Here is a 26,434-nt window from a genome sequence, read left to right as displayed (position 1 = left end):
TTTCTTTGGGGGGGGGGGGGTATAGCTCTGGAAGGGAAGCATTGCTTTAGAGTAAAACTGTCCCCTAGCGGGAAGGCTTACTCTAGAGCAAGACTTCCAGGGGAAATACGTCCGATCTGTCAGGTGACTTCACCAGAGTACATCCGACAGACCGGACGTATTTCATAGCGGCCCGGATTTCTTTCTTTACAATTGGTTATAAACTTTCAAATTAAACATGTAAAATTGTAAATATATAGTGTTTGGTAGTTTATTTGTAGTGTTTTTTGTTTCTGTTTCTTTTGTTTTTATGACTTCATAACCTGAGGAAGGAACAGGGCGTCCCGAAAATTTGAAAATTCTTCATTGTTAGTGTCGTTGGTTATTTTTAATTTTTAGTGATATATATATATATATATATATATATATATATATATATATATATATATATATATATATATATATATATATATATATATATATATATATATATATATATATATATATATATATATATGTATGTATGTATGTATGTATGTAAGTATACATATATATTTATATATATATTAGGTATGTCAAATTGGTCAATTGGTCAAAATTTGATAAACGGATACACGCAATTTTCCGATCGAGTACCCGGGTACTCGGAAAAAAGTGTGTACATACATATATAAGTTGAATGATTTTATTGAGACCTGTTTACCACATCGATGTTTTCTTTCGTTTAAAAAATAATGAATGTACATAAACATCAAGCCCAGCGAAAACGATTTATTGGTACTTTATGTGTCAAGCAAACACAATTTAAGACATGATCAATTAATACACCAATTATTACAAATGCTTTACAGTTCTTGTTTAGGAAGACAATCTGACCAAAGGAAGATAAGGACTTATAGTCTTTGTAATAATTAGACCAGCGAAAGAGAATAGGAATGAACGTTGTCGTGATCGCGAGTCGAATATTAGTTACATTTTCAAATGTTTCCTCTGTAATAACTCTGAAAGTTATGTTGATTTCTCAACTACAACTTCACCGTTATGCAAGAATTATCCCACGTTTCAAACTGCCCTTGATGCCCTGGCATACCCAACAAAGTAGACAGTGATTCCTTATATATATGGTTGATCCCCCCCCCCCCCCCCCCCGTATACGCTAAATTTACTTTGCACTGCTGACTTATAACATTTTTTAAATCTTCAGTTATTTTTTTTTTATATTTCTTCACTTTTGAATTGGTATCGGTATTTCTATGTACAGGTATGTTCGATTTCGCTATCCTGTGTATTGTTTTTTTTTACATTTTGAATTTTCTTTTCTTTTTGATTTTGTTTGTTTTGGTTTTTTTCATTACATTATAACTTACAATATGTATTCTTTCTTTTTTACTCCTCACATTATGATTAATTTATAACTTATTTAAGATATAATTGTCATGTTAAAAAAAATCTCTGTAACAGAAGAAATAAAAGATGAATGAATGAAAGTGATTGGTCACATTAATTACTATACAGAACAGAACATTTATTTTCTAATTTAGAGCCCATAACAGACAAAAATGAAATTATTACAATATACATGTACAAAGGCACAGGCGATAACGGGTATATTAACTAGTGTCGGTGAAGCTTATTTCTGCATGTATAGATATATCAACAGTACACATTTAAAAAACATTTTTGGTAAGTTTTGAATAAATATTCATGTATGCACTTCGAAACATGGAAAAAAAAATATAGATCCGAGTAATCGAGTACCGCTTTTAATATTCGATACTCGGATGTTCGATCGAGCACCCATATATATATATATATATATATATATATATATATATATATATATATATATATATATATATATATCAGCACCCCCTCCCTTGCAACTAAAAATGTATTAGGTTGAATCCGGGACCTAAAAATACATTTATATATTAAGGGAAAAAGTGCATGAATAAAGCTAATAACGGACTGTTAAATAATTCCATTCAAAGCCTGTAAAATTTAGGATCATCCCTCAAAGCTGCTGAACCACTCTTAGGGGAATACCAGGGATTATCATAATCTGTGTATTTTTTTTTTTTTTTTGAGTTTCACCTCAAGTCTCGACTGCAAAAGGATTGGCAACTGTACATATCGATTCCCCTTACAGCGCCCCCTTGATAAGCGGTTCATTGTGACGTTTAACACACACAGACATGTGAGGATGTTTTCATTGTGGAAAGAATGAAGCTGGGGTTCTTAAAACGGATCGGATATGGGATTCTGATACTCTCTTTTCTGACGATAGTCTTCCATGTTACTGTGCTTAATAGGCGCCGATCAAGTAAGTGTTTATCTTCCGATAAAGCATTGTGGAAAAACACATGTTGCTTTGAAAGGTCGTTTGCGATGCGCGTAGTATAAATTAATATAAGCCCTGTGTTATAAATGACACTAATTTCAATGCTGAAGATATAGTTAGATTTTTTTGTCACCAAATTAGACTAAAATAAAATTTATAACATGTTTACTTTACAAGTACTTGTATGATTGGCGTTGTTTCTTCAATTTACAAACGCCTGCCCGTAGGTACCTAACGTAGACATGAACATGATGAATTGGCGATAAGTGTACATATGTAAGGTCATTATTTTTTTTTTAACTTGTGATTCAATGATCACTCTGCTTGCCAAATTATTATGTGTACATGTATAGTGATGTATTTTTCCCTACTAGTGGATTTTGATTTCCTTTTATCACGATTGTATAAAATTTTACCAAGGAAGGATTATTTTGTACTTAAGAACTTAAAACAGGAAGGTAACACGTGTGAAACTCGACCAAAAAAATCAGATAAATTTTAATCTCTTCTCTGTGTCTGTTTTGATTCTCTCTCTCTCTCTCGCTCTCTTCCTCTCTCTCTCTCTCTCTGTGAGAATGTGTGAGAGGGCGTGTGTGTTATCTAAAAGGGCATGCTTATTAAACTCTGTAGTTAGATCATCCATAAGAACTGCTGGTAAGGCGTATATGTAGAGGATACTGTATATAATGGGGATAGCTAGTGTAAAGGAAGAAATCAATACACCGCTCGGCCATGCAGACGGTTTCCTCTAAACTGGACTTATCTTAACCATATTCACAGCTCTGGTTTATGTAACACGTAGTATGGGGGAGCAGTAGGGGTTCTGCCCCCTCCCATTTTTCCGAGCATAATTTTTTGCTGATAATTTAGTTACCTAGGAAATTTTTGCAGACGGGCCAGTTGAACTAGCACCATTTATTTGCAACATAGTCAACTCCACTTGTGTTAATGTAATATCAAAAAAGGTTGAAGATGATACGTCCCTGTCCTTTAGAAACATATATATCTAGTAAAAAGTTGCACAGCATGTTTGAAAAGTCCATTGTGTAGTAAATGTATGCAATAGCATGGTTTGTGTCACTGGAAATAATTAGAAACATCGACACAAAAGGCAATTGTCCATGTTATAATGAGTGTCCTATTTTCTTTTATGATAAGCAATTTGCCACATTCACCATCATCGAAAGCTAATTCAAAAAAAGATATATTTCCTTCGCCGGTTAACATTCTTTTTTTTTTTCATTTGTAAGCCACTTGCAATTCTACCCAGGCAAAGAATTAATTTTATCCGTGCCATGTTACATAGAGATAAAGCAATGAACCTTTAGATAACGAACGACTGTCAAGGTTAATTCAAACCTAGTCAAATGTATTTAACGGTCCATTAATGCATTCATGAAGAAAATAGCGGTAGTATTTGTATACACTTATCAGAATCGTGTGTCACGTCTTTAGTTAAATCACAGTTATAAGGAGGGGCATATTGCTGGGGGTATAAAAAGTCAGAAAAAATGATTCAGTCATATATTTTATTCTTTTCCGGAATAACCCGGGTCCAATTTTTGGAATAATACCTTAAAATCCTATTTCTGTGGACAGAGGAGTTAATATTCTGCAGGGTCTATTGATCATTTGTTTCGCGTTCGTACAGAGACAATTAGTTTTCTATAGCCATGTATTTACATTGAATTGCTTTTCATACTGCTAATATTTTAACTTGAAAATAACTCATTAAGCTTAAATTTAAAATAAAGAGGACTTATATTTCTTATGAAATATTTGACACAAATATATAAACCCTCGGAAAAACAACTGTTAAACCTATACTTGTGTGACGTGACTATGTATTAAGTATTATTGCTCTCATGCCAATAAATTGTGAATTTTTAGAATGTGTTTGTATAATCTCAGTTTTCAGTATACTTGTACGTACAGGCCTATAGTAACTGGGGGAGGGAGTCGATGGGTCTGACAATATTTTTTCTGCTGTTAAAATAGTTTTTATATATTTTTTTTTTAGTCGAAGGAGGCATTCCTTCCATTTTCTTGCACTTCCATTTCCATCAATTTCAACTTTGGTGTTTGCTTGTCAAATAATTGTTCAAGCCCCCCTTTTTGATCGTTAACTATTTTTCTGACCGTCCTCCCCTTCACTATGTATATATGTTTTATATATTCACCATTTATTTGTTTTATGAAAAACAAAGTTACATGTACGTGCCGACCGTAAGTGATGGTGACGCATTTTGCATTTAATTTTACTTTTGAACTAATTCGCAACATGTCGGGGATTGAAGCGGAAATTAACATTCAAGATTTGTTACCAATATTTAGTCAGCTATCCAAAAAGATATCTAATTCATAGAAATGAATAGGATTGGAGACAAAGCCTAAAATTAACAAACAAAAGGAACGAAAGCCAAATTATCAACGTGAGTTAAAGATTTTTGTAAATATTCAATACATATTTGTACATTCTACACTAGTCTAAACATACCCACGTAACGTTAATAAGGAAGATATAGAACTAGTTGTGATATTTCCAACTACTTGTATATATGAAATGCTCTCAAGCCTTTTAAACCGGGATATAATTAAACAACTTCAAATAAAACAATTAATAAAGGAAAATATGAATATTAACGTTAAAAAGGAGTTATGTAATAAGTGTGTAACATGGCCGTAGGAAGTGGGAGTGGCGGTGGGTTGGGGGGGGGGGGGGCAACCCAATAATTTTGCCGATATATAGAATACTATAGAAAACATATAACTACTATATGCTTGTGCCCCCTCAATAATAATGTCTGATGACCTTTTTTTTTGTTTTGTTTTGTTTTGTTTTGTTTTGTTTTTTTTGCTTCTAAAGTGAAAAAATACATGGTTGTGCCCCCCTCCCCCCCAACTGAAATTGCTTCCTACAGGCCTGTGTAAACTTGAAAAAGAAATGAACAGAGATATAAGAGAAATGTATTAATAACATATCTTGAGGGGATATTTTTATCCATAATATATATAGATAAAGAAAGAAGGATTTTCTGAATCATTAACACCTGATAATAGCAAGTTAAAAATAAAAGTAGGTCACAGCTGTTGTAACACATTGTGAAACATTACGGGAGGGGAGCCGGAAATCTAATATTGATGATAAAAAGAAAAATGTGTTTCTCATATCAACATATGATCGATATCACGTGCAAACTTATCTATAGTAAGTAAATTGATAGTCAAAAGAATTTTAATTCAGCTGATCGAAATGAGCTTATGCTATTATTCTCTCCCAAATTACATTTTTAGGCCCCCGTAATTTAAGATTTTGGCATATATGTATATATAAATATATATAGTTTACTTTGTTCATATGTGTGATTTTCCCGAAAATTACAACCTTGCCTATAAAGTTGAAACAGTTAAAGCAATATGAGCTGCAACTTTGATGTCAGAATTTCTTGTTTCAAAATAATTTTACTATTTCAGCGACAGAAAAAAGAACGTTTATAAACTTCTGTTGTTCATATTTGCGATAGAAGAACTATTTATAAGCTTTAATTGAAGCAAAGTTACATTATTGTCGTCCTGTACAATATTGATTTCTTATATAATGCTATATATTTCATGTACAGAATCCTTTATTCTGAAACAATTTGATACTTTATGTCTGTCTAATTGATCAAAAAAGTTTAAATTGCATACAAATTCATCATAATAACACATTTTAACAGCAAAATAAAATTCTTAAAAATGCAGCTCATATTGCTTTAATGTTTTAATAGGGCTATCCTATTTCACATGTGTATCCTTTCTTTGGATACTTTTGACCTCTCAACCTTGAACTTGGAGTATTACCTACGTTTGAAAAACTTCTAACCATGGCCATAATTTCTGAATGTCTGGAGCTAGGACTTTCATATTTCACATGTGTATTATTTGTGACAATACCATCATTTATAACCTCTTAACCTTGACCTTAATGACGTTTGATTTACATTTGAGTAATTAAACTTTTACCATTGCGAAGAGCTGCCATATTGGGGCATCAGTGTTTTACACACGTCTTTTTTTAGTTTTAAAGTTGTATTAGTCATATACTAGTATGCATTGGCAATGGAGAATTGTTAGTAAGTGAAAAACACTGTCTGTTATACGCATGGTAGAGGTGTCCCCGGGATAGAGTTCAATTTCTTGTAGTCACTACTGGCCAAACTTGCATCAAGGTTGCAGCAATTTAGGGGAAGTTTAAAATCAATCATGCTACGATTGCTGAATCTGACTCTATTGTTTCCGGATGAATGACCTGGTTTTAATTTTCATCGGAGTAGCCCAATTCTCCAGCACCTACAGCGCCAGTACATCCCCAGTATCTTTGTTCATTCCCAAGTATCTCAGTCCATTCCCAATTAAGTATCGTAGTCCATTCCCAAGTATCTCAGTCCATTCCCGAGTATCTTAGTGCATTCCTAAGTATCGTAGTGCATTCCCAAGTATCGTAGTCCATTCCCAATTCAAGTATCTTAGTGCATTCCCAAGTATCGTAGTCCATTATCCAGTATCTTTGTTCATTCCCAAGTATCTCTGTTCATTCCCCAGTATCTTAGTCCATTCCCAAGTATCTTAGTCAATTCTCAAGTTTCTTAGTGCATCCCCAAGTATCTTGGTTCATTCCCCAGTATCTAAGTTCATTCCCAAGTATCTTAGTCAATTCTCAAGTATCTTAGTGCATCCCCAAGTATCTTAGTCAATTCTCAAGTTTCTTAGTGCATCCCCAAGTATCTTGGTTCATTCCCCAGTATCTTAGTCCATTCCCAAGTATCTTAGTCAATTCTCAAGTATCTTAGTGCATCCCCAAGTATCTTGGTTCATTCCCCAGTATCTTTGTTCATTCCCAAGTATCTTAGTCAATTCTCAAGTATCTTAGTGCATCCCCAAGTATCTTGGTTCATTCCCAAGTATCTTAGTCAATTCTCAAGTATCTTAGTGCATCCCCAAGTATCTTGGTCCATTCCCCAGTATCTTAGTTCATTCCCAAGTATCTTAGTCAATTCTCAAGTATCTTAGTGCATCCCCAAGTATCTTGGTTCATTTCCCAGTATCTTAGTCAATTCTCAAGTATCTTAGTGCATCCCCAAGTATCTTGGTCCATTCCCCAAGTATCTTGGTCCATTCCCCAGTATCTTAGTTCATTCCCAAGTATCTTAGTCAATTCTCAAGTTTCTTAGTGCATCCCCAAGTATCTTAGTTCATTCCCAAGTATCTTAGTCAATTCTCAAGTATCTTAGTGCATCCCCAAGTATCTTGGTCCATTCCCCAGTAACTTAGTTCATTCCCAAGTATCTTAGTCAATTCTCAAGTTTCTTAGTGCATTCCCAAGTATCTTGGTTCATATCCCAGCATCTTTGTTCTTTCCCAAGTATCTTAGTCCATTCTCAAGTATCTTAGTGCATCCCCAAGTATCTTGGTTCATCCCCCAGTATCTTAGTTCATTCCCAAGTATCTTAGTCAATTCTCAAGTATCTAAGTGCATCCCCAAGTATCTTGGTCCATTCCCCAGTATCTTAGTTCATTCCCAAGTATCTTAAGTCAATTCTCAAGTATCTTAGTGCATCCCCAAGTATCTTGGTTCATTCCCCAGTATCTTAGTTCATTCCCAAGTATCTTAGTCAATTCTCAAGTATCTTAGTGCATCCCCAAGTATCTTGGTCCATTCCCCAGTATCTTAGTTCATTCCCAAGTATCTTAGTCAATTCTCAAGTATCTTAGTGCATCCCCAAGTATCTTGGTCCATTCCCCAGTATCTTTGTTCATTCCCAAGTATCTTAGTCAATTCTCAAGTATCTTAGTGCATCCCCAAGTATCTTGGTCCATTCCTCAGTATCTTAGTTCATTCCCAAGTATCTTAAGTCAATTCTCAAGTATCTAAGTGCATCCCCAAGTATCTTGGTCCATTCCCCAGTATCTTTGTTCATTCCCAAGTATCTTAGTCAATTCTCAAGTATCTTAGTGCATCCCCAAGTATCTTGGTTCATTCCCCAGTATCTTAGTTCATTCCCAAGTATCTTAGTCAATTCTCAAGTATCTTAGTGCATCCCCAAGTATCTTGGTTCATTCCCCAGTATCTTTGTTCATTCCCAAGTATCTTAGTCAATTCTCAAGTATCTTAGTGCATCCCCAAGTATCTTGGTCCATTCCCCAGTATCTTAGTTCATTCCCAAGTATCTTAGTCAATTCTCAAGTATCTTAGTGCATCCCCAAGTATCTTGGTTCATTTCCCAGTATCTTAGTCAATTCTCAAGTATCTTAGTGCATCCCCAAGTATCTTGGTCCATTCCCCAAGTATCTTGGTCCATTCCCCAGTATCTTAGTTCATTCCCAAGTATCTTAGTCAATTCTCAAGTTTCTTAGTGCATCCCCAAGTATCTTAGTTCATTCCCAAGTATCTTAGTCAATTCTCAAGTATCTTAGTGCATCCCCAAGTATCTTGGTCCATTCCCCAGTATCTTAGTTCATTCCCAAGTATCTTAGTCAATTCTCAAGTTTCTTAGTGCATTCCCAAGTATCTTGGTTCATATCCCAGCATCTTTGTTCATTCCCCAGTATCTTAGTCCATTCTCAAGTATCTTAGTGCATCCCCAAGTATCTTGGTTCATCCCCCAGTATCTTAGTTCATTCCCAAGTATCTTAGTCAATTCTCAAGTATCTAAGTGCATCCCCAAGTATCTTGGTCCATTCCCCAGTATCTTAGTTCATTCCCAAGTATCTTAAGTCAATTCTCAAGTATCTTAGTGCATCCCCAAGTATCTTGGTTCATTCCCCAGTATCTTAGTTCATTCCCAAGTATCTTAGTCAATTCTCAAGTATCTTAGTGCATCCCCAAGTATCTTGGTCCATTCCCCAGTATCTTAGTTCATTCCCAAGTATCTTAGTCAATTCTCAAGTATCTTAGTGCATCCCCAAGTATCTTGGTCCATTCCTCAGTATCTTAGTTCATTCCCAAGTATCTTAAGTCAATTCTCAAGTATCTAAGTGCATCCCCAAGTATCTTGGTCCATTCCCCAGTATCTTTGTTCATTCTCAAGTATCTTAGTCAATTCTCAAGTATCTTAGTGCATCCCCAAGTATCTTGGTCCATTCCCTAGTATCTTAGTTCATTCCCAAGTATCTTAGTCAATTCTCAAGTTTCTTAGTGTATTCCCAAGTATCTTGGTTCATATCCCAGTATCTTTGTTCATTCCCAAGTATCTTAGTCAATTCTCAAGTATCTTAGTGCATCCCCAAGTATCTTGGTTCATCCCCCAGTATCTTAGTTCATTCCCAAGTATCTTAGTCAATTCTCAAGTATCTTAGTGCATCCCCAAGTATCTTGGTCCATTCCCCAGTATCTTAGTTCATTCCCAAGTATCTTAAGTCAATTCTCAAGTATCTTAGTGCATCCCCAAGTATCTTGGTTCATTCCCCAGTATCTTAGTTCATTCCCAAGTATCTTAGTCAATTCTCAAGTATCTTAGTGCATCCCCAAGTATCTTGGTCCATTCCCCAGTATCTTAGTTCATTCCCAAGTATCTTAGTCAATTCTCAAGTATCTTAGTGCATCCCCAAGTATCTTGGTCCATTCCCCAGTATCTTTGTTCATTCCCAAGTATCTTAGTCAATTCTCAAGTATCTTAGTGCATCCCCAAGTATCTTGGTCCATTCCTCAGTATCTTAGTTCATTCCCAAGTATCTTAAGTCAATTCTCAAGTATCTAAGTGCATCCCCAAGTATCTTGGTCCATTCCCCAGTATCTTTGTTCATTCCCAAGTTTCTTAGTCAATTCTCAAGTATCTTAGTGCATCCCCAAGTATCTTGGTTCATTCCCCAGTATCTTAGTTCATTCCCAAGTATCTTAGTCAATTCTCAAGTATCTTAGTGCATCCCCAAGTATCTTGGTTCATTCCCCAGTATCTTTGTTCATTCCCAAGTATCTTAGTCAATTCTCAAGTATCTTAGTGCATTCCCAAGTATCTCAGTCCTTTCCCCAGTATCTTTGTTCATTCCCAAGTATCTTAGTCAATTCTCAAGTATCTTAGTGCATTCCCAAGTATCTCAGTCCTTTCCCCAGTATCTTTGTTCATTCCCAAGTATCTGTGTTCATTCCCAAGTATCTTGGTTCTTACCCAAGTATCTTGGTTCATTTCCCAGTATAACTGTTATAAGCCTTACCAGAAACATTCACGAAAGATAGCTAAATATGCATAAAGAGTGTCTTTATACCAGTAATGTTTGGTCACTAATGGTCAGGGTAAAGATTCTTAGAGCAGGTTCACTCCAAAGTAATTGTAAGCTCTACGTGAATCAGACTTTAAAGATGGATGGTGCTTCTAGGAAAGTTAACTGTCCTTCATCAGTCTTCAGTGGGTTCTCCTGACCTTCATTTTTCGGATTAGTGGCAAGTTTAAAATTTAGATGAGCAGGTGGATTCCACGTTACTTTAAGCCATCAGTGAACCAAAATTGCAAAACTCACACACCTTGAAATGCATACGACTGCAGTCCTGCTTTTGATTATTTATGTCCCAATTATTTTTTGAAACGTCATAATAATGAACAATAGAACATAGACTATGTATCATAACATTCATCTGAGACAAAATTCCGCTAAGTTGAGCCAATCGCATATTCTCGAGTCTTTATGGCAACCTCAGTTTTTAGAACCCAGGGTGATGCTTAGTTGGTCGGGCATTGAGTTTATTTTACAATCATGTACATTATTTTCTTTGCTTCTGAATTTTGTAGGAGATAAGCTGCAAAAATACGATGATAGAATCCTTACCAAATTGTAAATTTTCGTCACGAGACAAATTCATCACTCGGCCTTTTCCGTCAAGTCGAGAAAAAAATTGACGGAAAAGGCCGAGTGACGTTCCGGTTGAAGTTCTGTAGTGGACCAGAGTGTCCATAACCTCATTCATAACCTGAGAAGCTTATGTTACTGCAGGTGACCGTCAAGGCCCATGGGCCTCTTATCCAGAAATAAGTGAATACTTTGTACGATGTTGGAGAACTTATCGGCGTCTCAGTTTAATTATATGCAACATCTGTCTGTGATCATTAGAAGACAGACTTTAACAGTACTCTCTGGAAATTTTGGACAGACAGCTATTGATCTTAATGCTTCTTTCTCCTTTGCTCTGTTTACCCTTGGGCTTGACGCTGGGCCACATACGGGGTTTTAATGAGAGTATATGGCAAAATGTTAAATGACAAACGACAGCAACTGAAAAAGTTAAGATAGAAAAATGATTCCCAAGTATCATGAGTATATTGTGCATTTTATAATTAAATGTCAAAACTTGAAGGACCTGCATTGACTGTCTGCATTTTCAAATATTCCTTTGAAACTTTTTGGCCATTTTAAACCACCATTAATCTGGAGCGCCCTTGAGTGAAAGGTTCCAAAAACTTTTAATTTCATGAAGTACACTCACAGGGACTTTGTGGACGGGGTCAAAATGGCGAATGACTATGCAATATTTAACATCTTCCAGAAACAAACTGAGTTTAATGGTTAATATAAAGCAAAGAACTACCTAAAATATATTTGTTAAGCGATATGCAGCAGTTGTATTGACATGATTGAGCATCAAAATGAATGTATTGCCCCTAGCAAGACAACGTTAAATATCTGTAATGTCGAACCAATAACCGACGTAATAATCTAAATGAACTTGGTGCATGATTTGTGATATAATACTCATTAATGTATTTTTTCCTTAAACTCAAATACAGATGTATTTAAAACAGTTAAAGATGAATGAAAATTATTTTCTTAAGAGTGCCATAAACATTACATAATCTATCCTGTATAACCCCTATCCTGACTGCTTTTGCCTTGGTATCATCCAGATTAATAAAGTCACGCGACGAAAGTCTTTACTTAAATGCTTTTTGTTAAGTATAGTTGTGTTTAACAAAAATTTTAAAGTACGAAGTTTTTATATAAAAACACATTTGATCGAGTTTTCCATGAAAGCAGTACACTCTTATTGATATATAACTAGAATTCTATTTTTATACATACATGTATGTATGCATAAATTGAACATACAGTGTTTATAAATTCCTGCTTCATCCAAAATTCGCCCAAACCCACTCTAGAGGCTTTATATCACGTGCCCAATATATACTAACAAATATTAATAATTATATTCAGAAGAGGATTTTTCAGTCAAAAGGCGACACCTGCCTGATGGTTGGGCTATCATCTCTTATATTCTATATAAAGTATAAAAAAAAATACAATTAATTTGTAATAAGCTTCTCATTTTACTAGCAAGCATCTCTGAGAAAAACCAAATGTACATGGATGTTAGAGTAAAAACTCCGGGCGTTCTAAATATAAAGTATGAAATTTCTGAAATCTATCCAATCGGTTCAGTTCCTGTAGGGCGGGCTGTCATGAAAGCATGTAGTGTAAATTCATTTGTTTTAAAGATCTTCATCTTTGAGAGACAAACCAAGTGTGTCGAAATAACATGTAAGGGAATCTCAACATGATTTGTGTTTTATTTCATAGGACCCGGAGGGGAGGGGGGGGGGTTCAAAAGGTTGTGCATATTGTAATGAAAATTTATCTCATATTTAAGAGCATCTTCTATACTAAGAAACATATATATAGGATAAAAATGAAGTTCAAAGCCAAAACAAGCAAGTGAGCCTCAGCAATAAATTGTGAAATAGTACGTATAGATATATAGTAGGATAGAAATGGTAAAAGTTTCGAAAATTGTCAAACAAATGGGCCTCAATACTTAAGACATCAGTGGCGGATCCATGAATTTCATAACGGGGGGGGGGCAGTAGAAGGCAGGGGGGTCTGGGGGCTGTATTGAAGCCCCCAGTGGGTCCATGGCAAAGGGTCCGGGGGCGAAGCCCCCTAAAGCTGACGAATCCTTGCAAATAAGAGGTGTTTTTTCCTTGATTTTAGGATAATGAACGTATAAGTTCTACATACAAAAAATTCAAACCGGGGGGGGGGGGGGGGGGGGGGGGGAAGGGGGCTCACGACCGACGCGCCGACGCTGGATCCGCCTTTGGACATTCTCACCCTTTATAAAGAGAGTCGTAATAAGCCATAACCTATGGTGATGTAATCTTTTACGAAAGCCTATTAGGATCAAACTACGGTAAAAAAAAATTTAAAAGGCGTTATAACGCCTTTTCAAAAGGCGTTATAACGCGAAAAAAGGCGTAATAACGCCTTTTGAAAAGGCATAATAACGCGGAAAAAGGCGTAATAACGCAAATAAAGGCGTAATTACGCCTTTCTAAAAGGCGTTATAACGCGAAAAAAGGCGTTATTACGCCTTTCCAAAAGGCGTTATAACGCCTTTCTAAAAGGCGTTATTACGCCTTTCCAAAAGGCGTTATTACGCCTTTCTAAAAGGCGTTATTACGCCTTTCCAAAAGGTTTTATTACGCCTTTTGAAAAGGCGTTATTACGCCTCTTTTTTTCAATACATGACTTACTTAGCCCACCCTGGGGGCTGATTATAATTAGATTTCTAGGAAAAAAGATTTTTAAATATGTAAAATATTTTCAGTGTTAAACCAACTTAGTCCTTCTCTGATGCCAGACGCTTCTACCAAGGTGTATGGATTTCAGAAATTTTGTTGAAGGCTAATTGCTCATTATACCTATGCAAATACTTTCCCTGTTTTTTACCAAGAGGAGAGAAAAATATTTTCAAATTTGACATGAATTTTTAATACGTGGCTAGCAAAGCCCAAAGCTGGTTCTGCCTATATCCTGGATTTTCAAAAGTAGAGTGATGACTTCTCTTAATATGCATGCAAAATGCAAACAACTGTCTGCGAGATGTGCAGGAATATTGATGATACTATAATTTATAATATAATTTATAATATTAAAACTATAATCTAAATATTGCATAAATAAAGATGGCTTTGGTTCAATCTTTCATATATTTACTATTTTAAAATAACGCCTTTCCATTTTTGGATACAATTCCTTTTCGAACAGGCCAGTAGTACGAATGTGAGTGGGGGGGGGGGGGGGTCCCCACCCCACTTTTTGGGAGAATAGTCTTGCTATAGTTTAAATATAAAAAATCATTTATTGATTGCTTGGTCCCTTAACATTTTGTTGCAGTATGGTTAAACTCGGGCAAGTCATTGCATTTAAAAAAAGTTTTACCGAAAAATTAGAAAAGGTTTCCCCTCAAGTTTAGACAGTTTATTTTTTCGGGGGGGGGGGGGGGGGGTCTTGTTTTTTTTTGTTTGCTTGTCAATTTCATGGGACCCCCCCCCCCCCACCTTAAAAGCACGGGCTTGTCAAAGACATAATAATGGCCCTTAAAAAGGCATAATAACGCCTTTTTAAAAGGCGTAATAACGCCTTTTCAAAAGGCGTTATAACGCCTTTTGGAAAGGCGTAATAACGCCTTTTGGAAAGGCGTAATAACGCCTTTTGGAAAAGCGTAATAACGCCTTTAAGAAAGGCGTTATAACGCCTTTTGGAAAGGCGTAATAACGCCTTTTAGAAAGGCGTAATAACGCCTTTTGGAAAGGCGTTATAACGCCTTTTGGAAAGGCGTAATAACGCCTTTTTTCGCGTTATAACGCCTTTTGGAAAGGCGTAATTACGCCTTTATTTGCGTTATTACGCCTTTTTCCGCGTTATAACGCCTTTTCAAAAGGCGTTATTACGCCTTTTTTCGCGTTATAACGCCTTTTGAAAAGGCGTTATAACGCCTTTTAAATTTTTTTTTTACCGTAGTTTGATCCTAATAGGCTTTCGTAATCTTTTATACGGCCTCTGAGACGTCACTCAGAGCTCCTCGAGCGTAGCGGAGTCAGACGAGGATTTGCCAATTGCTGAGACGTAGACATCAACTCGGAAAAAAATGAATTACAGGAGGTTTGAAGTTTCATCGTCTGTGTGTACGTCATCTTCACAAGCAAAGGGTTTTCGGTCCCCCATCGCTCCACCACAAACTCTTGGCTTGTGAAGATGGTTGAGCGACGAAGGGATTTGCGTTGTTAGAGCTGTTCATATATGTACCACAAAATAAGAGACGTCTCCAAGGAAAAACATTATCATTAAAAGCAGAAAAAAGCTAATGAGCTGTAAAATTTATATGTATCTGGCACGTCATGGTAGTAAATAATAATGGTTTTATAAGCATTAGATTGAACCCTGTAATGGAGTTTTCAAATTATAAAGGAGTAAACCGTTTGATCGAAGATAGGCTCATTTTACTTATTTTGCTGCGTGTATGAGCAGCTATTTATTAAATATTAAGCCTTTATCATTCTCTCATAATAAACGGGGTGTGATTTGATACCTTGATGATAATCTGATGTATTACATAATATCTATCATGATGGTACTATATATAGATAAGCAGTGCCTTTTGTTGATTTGAAACTTAATACACTGTCTGTATGTAGAAACCTATAGCTGAAAAGATGGATATCAAATCTTTTCATCATTTAAAAAAATGCTCTGCTTTGTCACTGAAAAGGCATGTTTAATTCTGATTTCCAAGTAATCTGCAGATATAGTTGTAATTGTGGATCACCACCCCCAATACAATCCCCTGTCTTGTGATTATTAGTGACTTAATTAATTATGATGTTTACAACAAAAAATTTGGAAATATTACCATAAGGTATATATGATTATTGAGTGTAATAAAATTAATCCACAAGTGCCTGTGATTAAATCAAGTGATTTAATATTGCTTCTTTGTGCTATTCCTGTTGGTAAATCTTGTCCCAGTTAGTACATATATATATACACGCACGTGTGAATAATAAAATAAACGCAAATCGACTGCTATTTTAAGCCGTCTGGTTTTTCTCGCTCTTCCGTATTTGGATATTTTTATATGTAATCATATGATTATATTGCAGGCGTTAAAAACGTCATTAGAGATTGGGGGAAAAAAGTATTATTCCCCTGGATATTACCATTAATTAATAAAAAGCTATAAACTTGGCAAAGCGATGAGAACCGTACACAACAAAAAGTCTTGACAAAAGGCAGAAAAAAATAAAAACTTAACAATTGATATTTAATCTTCAGAATATTATGTAATTCAGATTGTAACACGTTATTTCATTGGATAGAAAAAAATCAAAGCCCTGATTAGTCATATTTCTATGGAAGCATCCTCAGGTATAGTGCAGATTCAATTTTATCCAAATCAATAACCCCAGGGGAAGGATGGGGCCTCAACGGGCAATCAAAATTTTACGTAGGGGACTCTGCTGATGAGAAATATCAGATGAGCATTAGGACTATTTAAATATATTGAATTTCTTTTTTTAAATTTTCTTCTCAAGAACACCTATATATATATATAAGTCATGATTAGTCGTATTTTTATGGAAGATTTCTCAGGTAGATTGTATTCAAATTAAGTAAATAAATACCCCCGGGGTAAGGATGGGGCCACAATTTATCAAAGTTTTACATATATAGGAATATATAGGGGGGAATCTGCTGATATAGAACAGCAAGGTCCAGGCGCGGATCCAGGATTTTTTTCCAGGGTGTGGGGGGGGGGGGGTCTACTCCAGTCAAAAAAAAAATTTCCGACCCAAAAATTTCTTGACAAGCAAAAAAAAAACAAACAAACAAAACAAAACAAAAAACAAAAACAAACCCCCCCCCCCCGTAAAATCCATTTTCCGGACGGCAAAAACACCTATTTCGTGATGTGGATAGGGGAATCCACGTTTTCTAGGGAGGGGGGTCCAAGGTCTTTTTTATATGCTTCAGTATATACTTTTAATACCTCTGCAAATTCCAGGGGGGGGGGGGGGTCCTGACCCCCCTTCTAGATCCGCACATGGGGTCATTAGTGACTCAGATGAGTGTTGTGGCCAACGGGCCTTTTTATCACATTGTATAATTACTGTATTGAAATGCATTATACATGTAACACTGACATATTCCAATTGACCAAACCTTCCATGCTTCTCTTCTTTCTAATTGCTTGGAAAAAGAGAGATTTGCAGTTGACTACTCATGGTTGATTTACGCCGTATCTTCATTCATGCTGGGGGGGGGGGGGGAGGTTCTCCTTCACACTTCTGGTTCATCGTCTACACAATTTGATCCATCCAACGTCGAAACCTTTTTCATAAATAAAAAAAATATTTTAGAACTGAACTTACTCAAAAGTTTTAATTAATCATTTATATATTTTTTTTTCTTAGTTTATTTTTCTATTTCCAGGTGATGTTCTTACTTTTCGAGCAAAAGACCTGTCACAAAAAGAATACAGGTGGCTAAATAATAGAAAGGTAAAACAGATGCCCTTCCTCTCTCTTTCTATTTATTTCTCTCTCTCTCTCTCTCTCTCTCTCTCTCTCAGATTTACGATGCTTTTCCGGTAGTACTTCACATTGCTTTTCCGCGAATCAATTTACATAGGGTTGTCCAAAATCTGTTTTGTCCTTTCAGCGATTTTAAATGACCACAGATAATATGTAATACTTATATATATATATATATATATATATATATATATATATATATATATATATATATATATATATATATATATATATATATATATACTCTGTTCCGCGCTTTTAAAATCTAAATTCTGCACATAATAATTATTAATATATTAAAAATATAAACCACCACGTTTTATCTATAGTTGTGCTGTCTTGAAAGGACATTTCCTTACAAAGCCAGAGCAAGTAGTTTTGCTACAACAATTTCAAGTAACGTTCCAACAGAGATCCAGTTGTCAATTGGGATTTCAACTCCCAGCTGACATCGACACGTTAAAGGTTTTTTGGATTAAAAAAAATTCTGCGGATAATTTTAAATCAAGTGCACGTTTCAACGATATTTAAGACGTGTTTACCCATTGCTTTGTCTCTTAATGATGTTTTTCATTTTACAGATACTTTTCAAGGTTAAAATCTTTCCATCACCTCCAAGTGGTTAAGAGTCGTGTGTTTGTGTGTGTTAGGGTGTGTGTGTGGGGTGGGGTGGGGGGGTGGGGGGCTATATGCAGTACATTAGTCGGCTAACAGAAGGGGCATGCAGAAAAAAAAACTTTGAAAATCGATTATGATTTTTTTTTTTCGCGGAAATGCAGTACCGATTCGAGGAAAATGGTACATCATTTACAATATGTATAAATATCAACTTTGATATGACCATTAAACTGCTAGGACGTCTTATTGTACGTGTCGAAATGAGAATTTTCATGAGAAAGTCATTACAATGTACAAATATCAAGTCAAAATATATGCAACATGACGGCCCACATGACCTGAAATTGATCAGTATGAACTGAATTTTCTATTATTGATTACGTTGTTAACATTATATATCTAGACGCACCAGTCTGAAGTATTATTGATACTGTTTGATAGGAAACACAGCAATGGGAGTCATTCAGAGACAAGGGAAATCCAGAGAAAGAAAGCGTGGTAGTCCAGACTGATAATTATACACTCCGTAAGTAAAACAGAACAGAGATTTATAGATCTCGATCTCTCTCCTCTCTCGTGCATCTAGCAATTATTCTCTCTCTCTCTCCCTCCCTCGTTTTTTAATTAGTATCTCTTTGGTTGTTATTTAACAATTATATTTATATTTATTATTATTTATATTTCATCTAGCAATTATATTTTCTCTCTCTCTCTCTCGTGCATCTAGCATTTATACTTTATGCATGTGAGCTTCTATCGTCTACATCTACAATGTGTATATGACTGAAACTTCTTGCACACATATTTTATCGAACTATCCACTGGGCCCGGGTCCCCCTTTTGTGTCCGAAGTATAAGATTTAATAAATCATTCTTTTTTGGTGTGGCTGTGGGCCCCTACCCTGACTCCAAACAGGTCGCCCCCCCCCCCTTTTCAAGATGCCTGGATCCGCCACTGCTATCATTTTAAGATACACCGATACAATATTTATCACGATGTGGAAGGCTCCTAAAATGCTGTCAGCTTGACCATGATTTTTTTTTTTCGTTGCTGTAATACCATTGATCGTGAGCTGTTTTTGAAATTAACTTTCATCCTTTTTAACGAATTCGACATGCACACGTGATATCAAAGGTATTGCCAGACAGGTATGTACAGCTTTAGGATGACTTGGTGGCGACCGTCTCTTCAAATTTTATGCTCCCTCGTGTGCCAAAGATAAGAAGAAAATAAATATATAAGTGGTTTATGTATTGATGAAGTATTTATTGCACATCAAAGTGTGCTAAATCGCACAATTCATACAAACTGCGGGAATTCTGTGGTCATACATGTATACTAAAATAAAACACTTGTGAAAATATAAATCAAGCCACTAAGTAATTAATGTTTTCTTCTTCAGATTTTTCCTCCAACACAAAAGAGTTGTCGTCAGGAAATGACGCAAAGGATTATGTACCAAGACAGGTGTCATATCAAGACTTCTTAAACCAGGTAACATACAAACGCCCCATTACCAAGTAACACTCACCCGAGTGGCCCCTCCAGGGAGCAACATTAACTGCCACAAAATTTCAGAAACAAAATCATAATGATTTGGTCTACGATTTGGCATGCATGTGACAAAACCTTTCTTTGGGTACCATTATTTTTTGTCCTCATGACCCAGACCTTTGAAGTTTGACCTACCTTTGAAAAACTAAATCTTGGCAATAACTCCTGAATGGTTGGTTCTAAGGCTTTCATATATCACATGTGTATTCCTTGTGACAATATCAACATTTTTTAACTCATGACCTTGTAGATTGACCTACCTTTGAAAAACTTCTAAACTTCATAACTTCTGAACAGTTGGTGCGAGGGCTTTTATATTTCATGGATATTCCTTATGACAAGATAAGCTAACAACATTTACCTGTAGGGATACGGGGGCATCAGTGTTTCACAAACACAACTTGTTAACTGTATCTGATTGAAGTTGAAAAACATAATATTCTTTTTCAAGAACTTTATTGATACGTTCAGCAAATACGTTTAAGCATTTAGGTGCAATATTTATTCATTTATAGCTCTACTGATTGAGTTACCTATTTACTTGCTTTCTATTAATATTTATTTCTGTTAGTCGACACTGACTGCCATTGAAATATTATGCCTAACACAATCTCTTATATGGATATCGCGGGTTTTTAATTGTCATTAAAGTTTTTTTTTTAATTTCTAATATTAAATATTCATACAACTTAAACTTTCATTTTCATAATGCACCCTCTTATTTAATTTTGGACTACCAAATTATAAGTCTGAGGCTGCCGAGGGGATTAATTTATACAAAAGTCACCGAGAAGTCCGTATTATAATAAAATATGATTGTAAAATGTGGGGAATTTAATAATTTCATGCATGTCCTTAATACTTTGAACAAAAATGGTGATGGTATTTCCCAAACACTCTGTATTTTCTAAACGGTTGTGCAATATTCACGGACTGCATGGGTTTTTTTTTCTTCTACACTCACTAAGGTTCATTTTCCCTTTGTTCACTCGTATTAATTTTGCATTAATAAAGTCGTAATGATTCCTAATTGAAACCTAACTAAAACTACTTTATAGACAAGAAATATCAGCATATCTTTTTGTGCAAAATTTCACGTAAATATTGCCCTTTTACTTGACATTTAAGGGGATAATATACATAAATCCCAAAGAGAGTTATCTCTCTTTATAGAGGGTAAGTAAACCTTAAACAGTGGTTCATATGTAAACAGTTTTTAACTGTTGATAGTTTTTAGCTGTGTGATCTCTTCATAAAGCCCATCAATTGTTTTAACATTAATAAAACAGTACTAAAATGGAGGGAAAAATTATAAAACAGCGGACGGCACAAATTTGATCTTTAGGTTAATTGAAAGGGAGATAACTCTTATATATAGCCTTTCATTTCATATGAAAGTTGCAAAGGTAACTTTTATGTTTTACCATTTTTTTTAAAAATCTTATATCACTATACAGAATTTAATTGAACTTACAGCCATCAGTTGATCTCACCAAGCTACGGGCAAACTGGAGAGCCGATGCCCGCATTATACAGAACGCCAGCAATAAACAAAGTAAGATATAAGAAATCATTTCAATACAATTTTGTATTGCAAATACTGTGTTTGAAGCCTGATTTCTAAGCTCTCAATTTTCAGATGTTAAAGTATATTTTTAAGATTTGCAAAAATTGCAGGTGGACACGCAACATACTGATACTTTTCATTGTCATATGCCACATATGTATATAGGTTAATATGGAGGATTTTCAGTAGCATGTTCACTAAAAAATGTTTTGCATTATATAGGATTCCTGACAATTGGTATACCAACAGTTAAACGTGAGAAAGACGAATACATCCTAAACACCGTTCAGTCCATAGTGAACTGCACAACAGAGAACGAACTTACGGAAATTTACATTGTTGTTTTCCTCGCGGATTTTGACGCGAAATGGAAGGAGGACATAAGCAAGAGATTACGAAAAAACTTTCAAAACATTATCTCCAAGGGAACGCTGCACGTAATTCAGGCATGGGAGTCATTTTATCCGCCATTGGATAATTTAAAACATACGTTTGTGGATCCAGAGACCAAGAAAAGATGGCGGGCTAAGCAGAATGTAGATTACGCTTTCTTGTTTCTGTATAGTCAGGTTCTCTCCACGTATTACATACAGCTAGAGGACGATATTTACACTATACCGGGTTATCTAACGGTCATTAAAGATTACATTAATAAGATGAAGGACCGCTGGGTGTGTTTAGAGTTCTCAGAACTAGGCTTTATAGGAAAGTTATACCACTCTACCGATATTGAAAAACTTGCCAAAATGGTGCTTCTATTTTACGCACAACAGCCTTGTGACGTAACATATTTGAATTTCAATGTACAAATGTTGCAATTTAAGCGACGAATTCGTCGACCCACCATATTTGAACATGTAGGCTATCACTCTTCTCTTCCGGGTAAAGTACAACCTCTTAAAGATCGCTTCTTTCTGGCCCATCCTAAAACCTTAAAGGGAGATAATCCACCCGCCAAAATCTACACCAGTCTACCCTTCGAGGGATATTTTAACCCGGATAAAGCGTACAACAAAGAGGACGGTGTGTTCTGGAGTAAAAGGAATGGAAAAGCAAACGATTGGGTGTCTGTAGTGTTTGATAAACCCCAGTTACTGGACAGAATAATCATACAAACCGGAACAGAATCTCACCCGGGCGATAAAATTCATTACGCCAAACTCGAGGCTAGTCTTGCCTCGGTTTCAAAGGGGCCTGGGATGCCCGTATGTAAAGACAACAAACTGCTGGGTTATTTTGAAGATGGCGATCTTAAAATTGATGACGTTCGATCTGTCACCAAGCAGCAGAAAATTCACTGTTTGAATATCATTATTACCAACAAACAAGAGACTTGGGTGATAGTCAAAGAAATCGCCGTATTTGCTGTACCCCAGGAAAACAAGCAGAAGTCTTGATTAGACACAGTCCCACAGAATCTTTGCTGAAAACAGCACCTTCAATTTTTTTTAAATCGAGCCACCGCTCACTTTACATAACGGAAGTGCAATACATCAATGAATCCACGTGTTGAAGTCCAGAACAGTGCAATATTTAATAATATAGATACCAGTTTGTATGTTGTCATAGACAGCAACTGAGATATACAGAAACGTGGGTAAACGAAGGTATGGCTCGTGAGAAAAATGTCCTCCAAAATAACTGCTTTTTGGTGGTATGTTAGTGATATTATCATTGCTTAGAACAGGTATAATTCCTAAAGTGCCAGCAATCAAACCACTGAAATCAAAGAAAATTCAAAACTAAATAAATAAACATTCCGATTAGATGTCAAGAAACAAGAAAATTTTAATTCTTTTTTTTTTTTTTTTTTTTTTTTTTTTTGGCCAAAGTCAAATGTCTGAAAATAAGAGTTTCGATCAAGAAAAAATACCCAGCCATTAAACATGCATTTTGCCACTTCTAAATTTTTCCGCAATAACGATATATCGTGATTTTTAACTCACATGAATTTGAGTTCGGTGCTCAAGTGAGTTCCTCTGACGAATTGTCCAGCGTATATATATTGTAAGAGTGATCACAATACATGGAATTAAGAAGAATCTTTTTAAGAACAGCAGGGTCAATATGGTCCATTAGGGTGGGAACAAATCAGATATTCATAGTTTGAAATTGGAGTATATATTTAAAGGAATAGCATGACCCCCCTACCCCCCCCCCCCACCCCATCCACCGGGGGAGGACAATCTTAATGCAGGTAAGAACTGTGTGACTCATGGATCTTCTTTTTTCTCTGAACCATCCATACCTTTCTTTACGCATGTCATTTTCTGTGTGACACAAAGGCGGTGTTTTGTCAAAACCAGTACTTGCATAAAATCGTTGATTTGTGTCAGCATTATTTATAGAGCTTCCTTTTTTGTGTGACTGGCAGCGGAATTTAAATAATTGTATTCAATGAGAGAGAGAGAGAGAGAGAAAGAGATGCTTACCGGTGAGTTTTTTAATTATATGCTTTACTTTGCCATTTGTTAGATCTCGACAAGTGTTTGATGTTGATTTGTTTTTTTTTTAATTTGGATAGGCTACTTTTTGTTTTATTAAGCAGTACATTGTACTTCAACATATATATATATGTATGTCTATATAATTATAATGAATCAAAATATTTTACGATTGAATCAAATATAATTATAGCATTCCGGTTTTTAAAGAATGATCTATGTCTTAATAAATTAGAAGTTAAAGTAATAAAAAGTTTTTTTTAATGATTTCAATGTTTATTTTTTTTTATGTTTAACATATCAGGACGATCGTTCAACAGCGCATTTATACATTTATATATGTACATAGGGCTGCGCAAAATTATCGATATTCCAGTATATTGCGATTCGTTAACAAAAAATATCATATAGCGATACGTTTCTCCAGTACCGATATCGGCAAACTGCTTGGGCTTTAGATTTCTTAAGTAAAATATGAAAATTAATAGGTTAGAAATGTTTGCAATCGTGCCAAAGAGTTCCAAATGGCAATGTTGCTGTTGTATGGTTGCATTTCGTTCCAAAACTATAGTGAATCAACAAGAACTTTGTTTTTGTCATAATGTATTTATAAGAGTTTTACACACTCTTCTTATAGATGAAGGTTAATAAAATAAGAAAAAAGAGCATTTTAACTGTCATTAAAAATATTGCAATACATATCGCAATACAGTTAAAAATACCGCAATATATCGCAATACAAATTCCCAGCCGATACCCAGCCCTAGATGTACATGTAAAAAAAATGGCTCAATTAATAAAAATAAGCAGCTATAGCACCAGTAAAAGATATCGATTTTGTGTAGGAAAATGGGAAGATAACGAACAGTGAACAACCTCATAAGATCTGTAAACAAGGAAAAACATGGGCCCTTGGAAAGGTTTGATAGAACATATAATAAAACATCACTGGTTCAGAATTATAACTGTGTCACAGTCGTCACGTGGAGCAATATAAATCGGGATTCACAAACACGTATGCAGGCGTATTTATAAGATAATTGCTTCTTCAATTGAAATGGAAAGCACAGATTTTTCCCCTAACTAGCTTTGAGTATTCTCATGAAGCAGAATTTATTTAAAACTTCTACACGAGAAGAAGTCTCTTGCTGCTGGATTCAGTTCGACATTCAGATGTAATGACAACGTTTTATTAACAAATTTCATTCTCATCTGTGTGTCGACTCGATATAGTTGCCAGTGAACTCAAAAGACACTACGTCTGTTTCATATTTGGATACTTTTAAAGTTAATGGTAATCTAATATCTTCTGTGTATAATCAATTATAAAATAAAAATAAGCTACTGACAAAAAGTTGATGTTACAGGGCTTACAAAAATCTCGTTTAAATTCAGTATTTTGCAAAATCCTGAGCCAAAAGATGAAATCATCCAGAACTTAAATACTATTTTTGATGCGCATCGTTATCAGTGAAGTGGCTCTTTAAGGGCTCTTTGCTGCCAACCCGCATCAAGTATATACATGTATATACTCTGGCGACGAAGGATTCAACAGTGTTTAAGCCATTGAAAATAGCAAGGCATAATGAAAATTAATGTTGTCAGCGTGTTTTTCGAAGTTAATATTAAGGAATATTATTTATGGCTCCTGTGTCAGGGAGTTTGAGGTTTTAGGACAGGGCTTAAATGATTATATAGTGAAAATGCATTATTCTTTGAAAATCTTCTTTCCTGCTCCTGCTCATTAAGCAAAAAAACTTAGTGCAAAGTTATGGTGAGCATGGGTGTTTCTTTCATAATTGTGAAATTTGTGGCCCCATGGTCAGGGGTTTGTGTTGGAGGGGATCTCTAATGATTACATAGTGAAAATACATTGTTTCTTTGAAAATCTTTTTCTCTGCTCCTTGGTACTAAACAAACAAGGTAAGTGCATAGTTATGATGATCAATGGTTCCCTTCCCAAATTGTAAACTTCATGTCTCCTGGGTCACGGTATATTGATAAAAAAGTGAACATAAATTAATTCTTCTCTGCTCCTGGGTATTTAGTAGAATAACTAAGTGCATATTTATAATAAGCAAGGGTGTCTCTTCTAATATTGATAAATTCATGGCCACTGGGTCAGGGGGTTCTGGTGTTAGGGTAGAACTTTATAGATCAGATATTGAAAATGTGTACATTCCTCAACTATCTTCTTCTCTGCTCCTAGGTATTTAGCAGACAAACTAATTGTATGGTTATGATGAGCAAGGATGCCTCTTCCGAAATTATGAAATTCATAGCCCCTGGGTAAGGGGTATTGGTGTTAGGATGGTCTCTGTTTAATACAGCATGAAAATGCTTGATTTCTTTTAAAATCTTTTCTGCTCCTGGGTATTTAGCAAACATACTTAATCCAAGATAATGATAAGTAAGAGTGCCTCTTCCGAAATTGTGAATTTCTGGGTCTAGGGCCTCTGGTTCTAGGGACGGCCTCTATTGATTGTTATAGTGAAAATACACAAGTTCTTTGAAATCCTCTCTGCTCCTAGGTATTAAGCAAACTAAGTGCATAGCTATGATAAGCAAGTGTAATGTATTTCAAAGAAGCAA

The 26,434-nt window shown here is 35.4% G+C and overlaps 1 protein-coding gene across 1 annotated transcript; it reads left to right on the top strand.

The window, feature by feature from the left end:
* Window positions 1–2,191: 2,191 nt before the first annotated feature.
* Window positions 2,192–24,103, top strand: LOC133194078 (alpha-1,3-mannosyl-glycoprotein 4-beta-N-acetylglucosaminyltransferase C-like). The gene is made up of 6 exons (XM_061330031.1): window positions 2,192–2,302; window positions 17,558–17,625; window positions 18,718–18,802; window positions 19,680–19,771; window positions 21,308–21,386; window positions 21,621–24,103. The coding sequence occupies exons 1-6, from the start codon at window positions 2,203–2,205 to the stop codon at window positions 22,793–22,795; spliced, it is 1,599 nt and encodes a 532-aa protein (XP_061186015.1). The 5' UTR covers window positions 2,192–2,202; the 3' UTR covers window positions 22,796–24,103.
* Window positions 24,104–26,434: the final 2,331 nt, after the last annotated feature.

Source organism: Saccostrea echinata, unplaced genomic scaffold (assembly GCF_033153115.1).
Source record: "Saccostrea echinata isolate AGI-Se365-2 ecotype Australia unplaced genomic scaffold, CSIRO_AGI_Sech_v1 ptg000028l, whole genome shotgun sequence".
NCBI classification, from domain to species: domain Eukaryota; kingdom Metazoa; phylum Mollusca; class Bivalvia; order Ostreida; family Ostreidae; genus Saccostrea; species Saccostrea echinata.
This window is presented reverse-complemented; position numbering and strand designations above follow the sequence as displayed.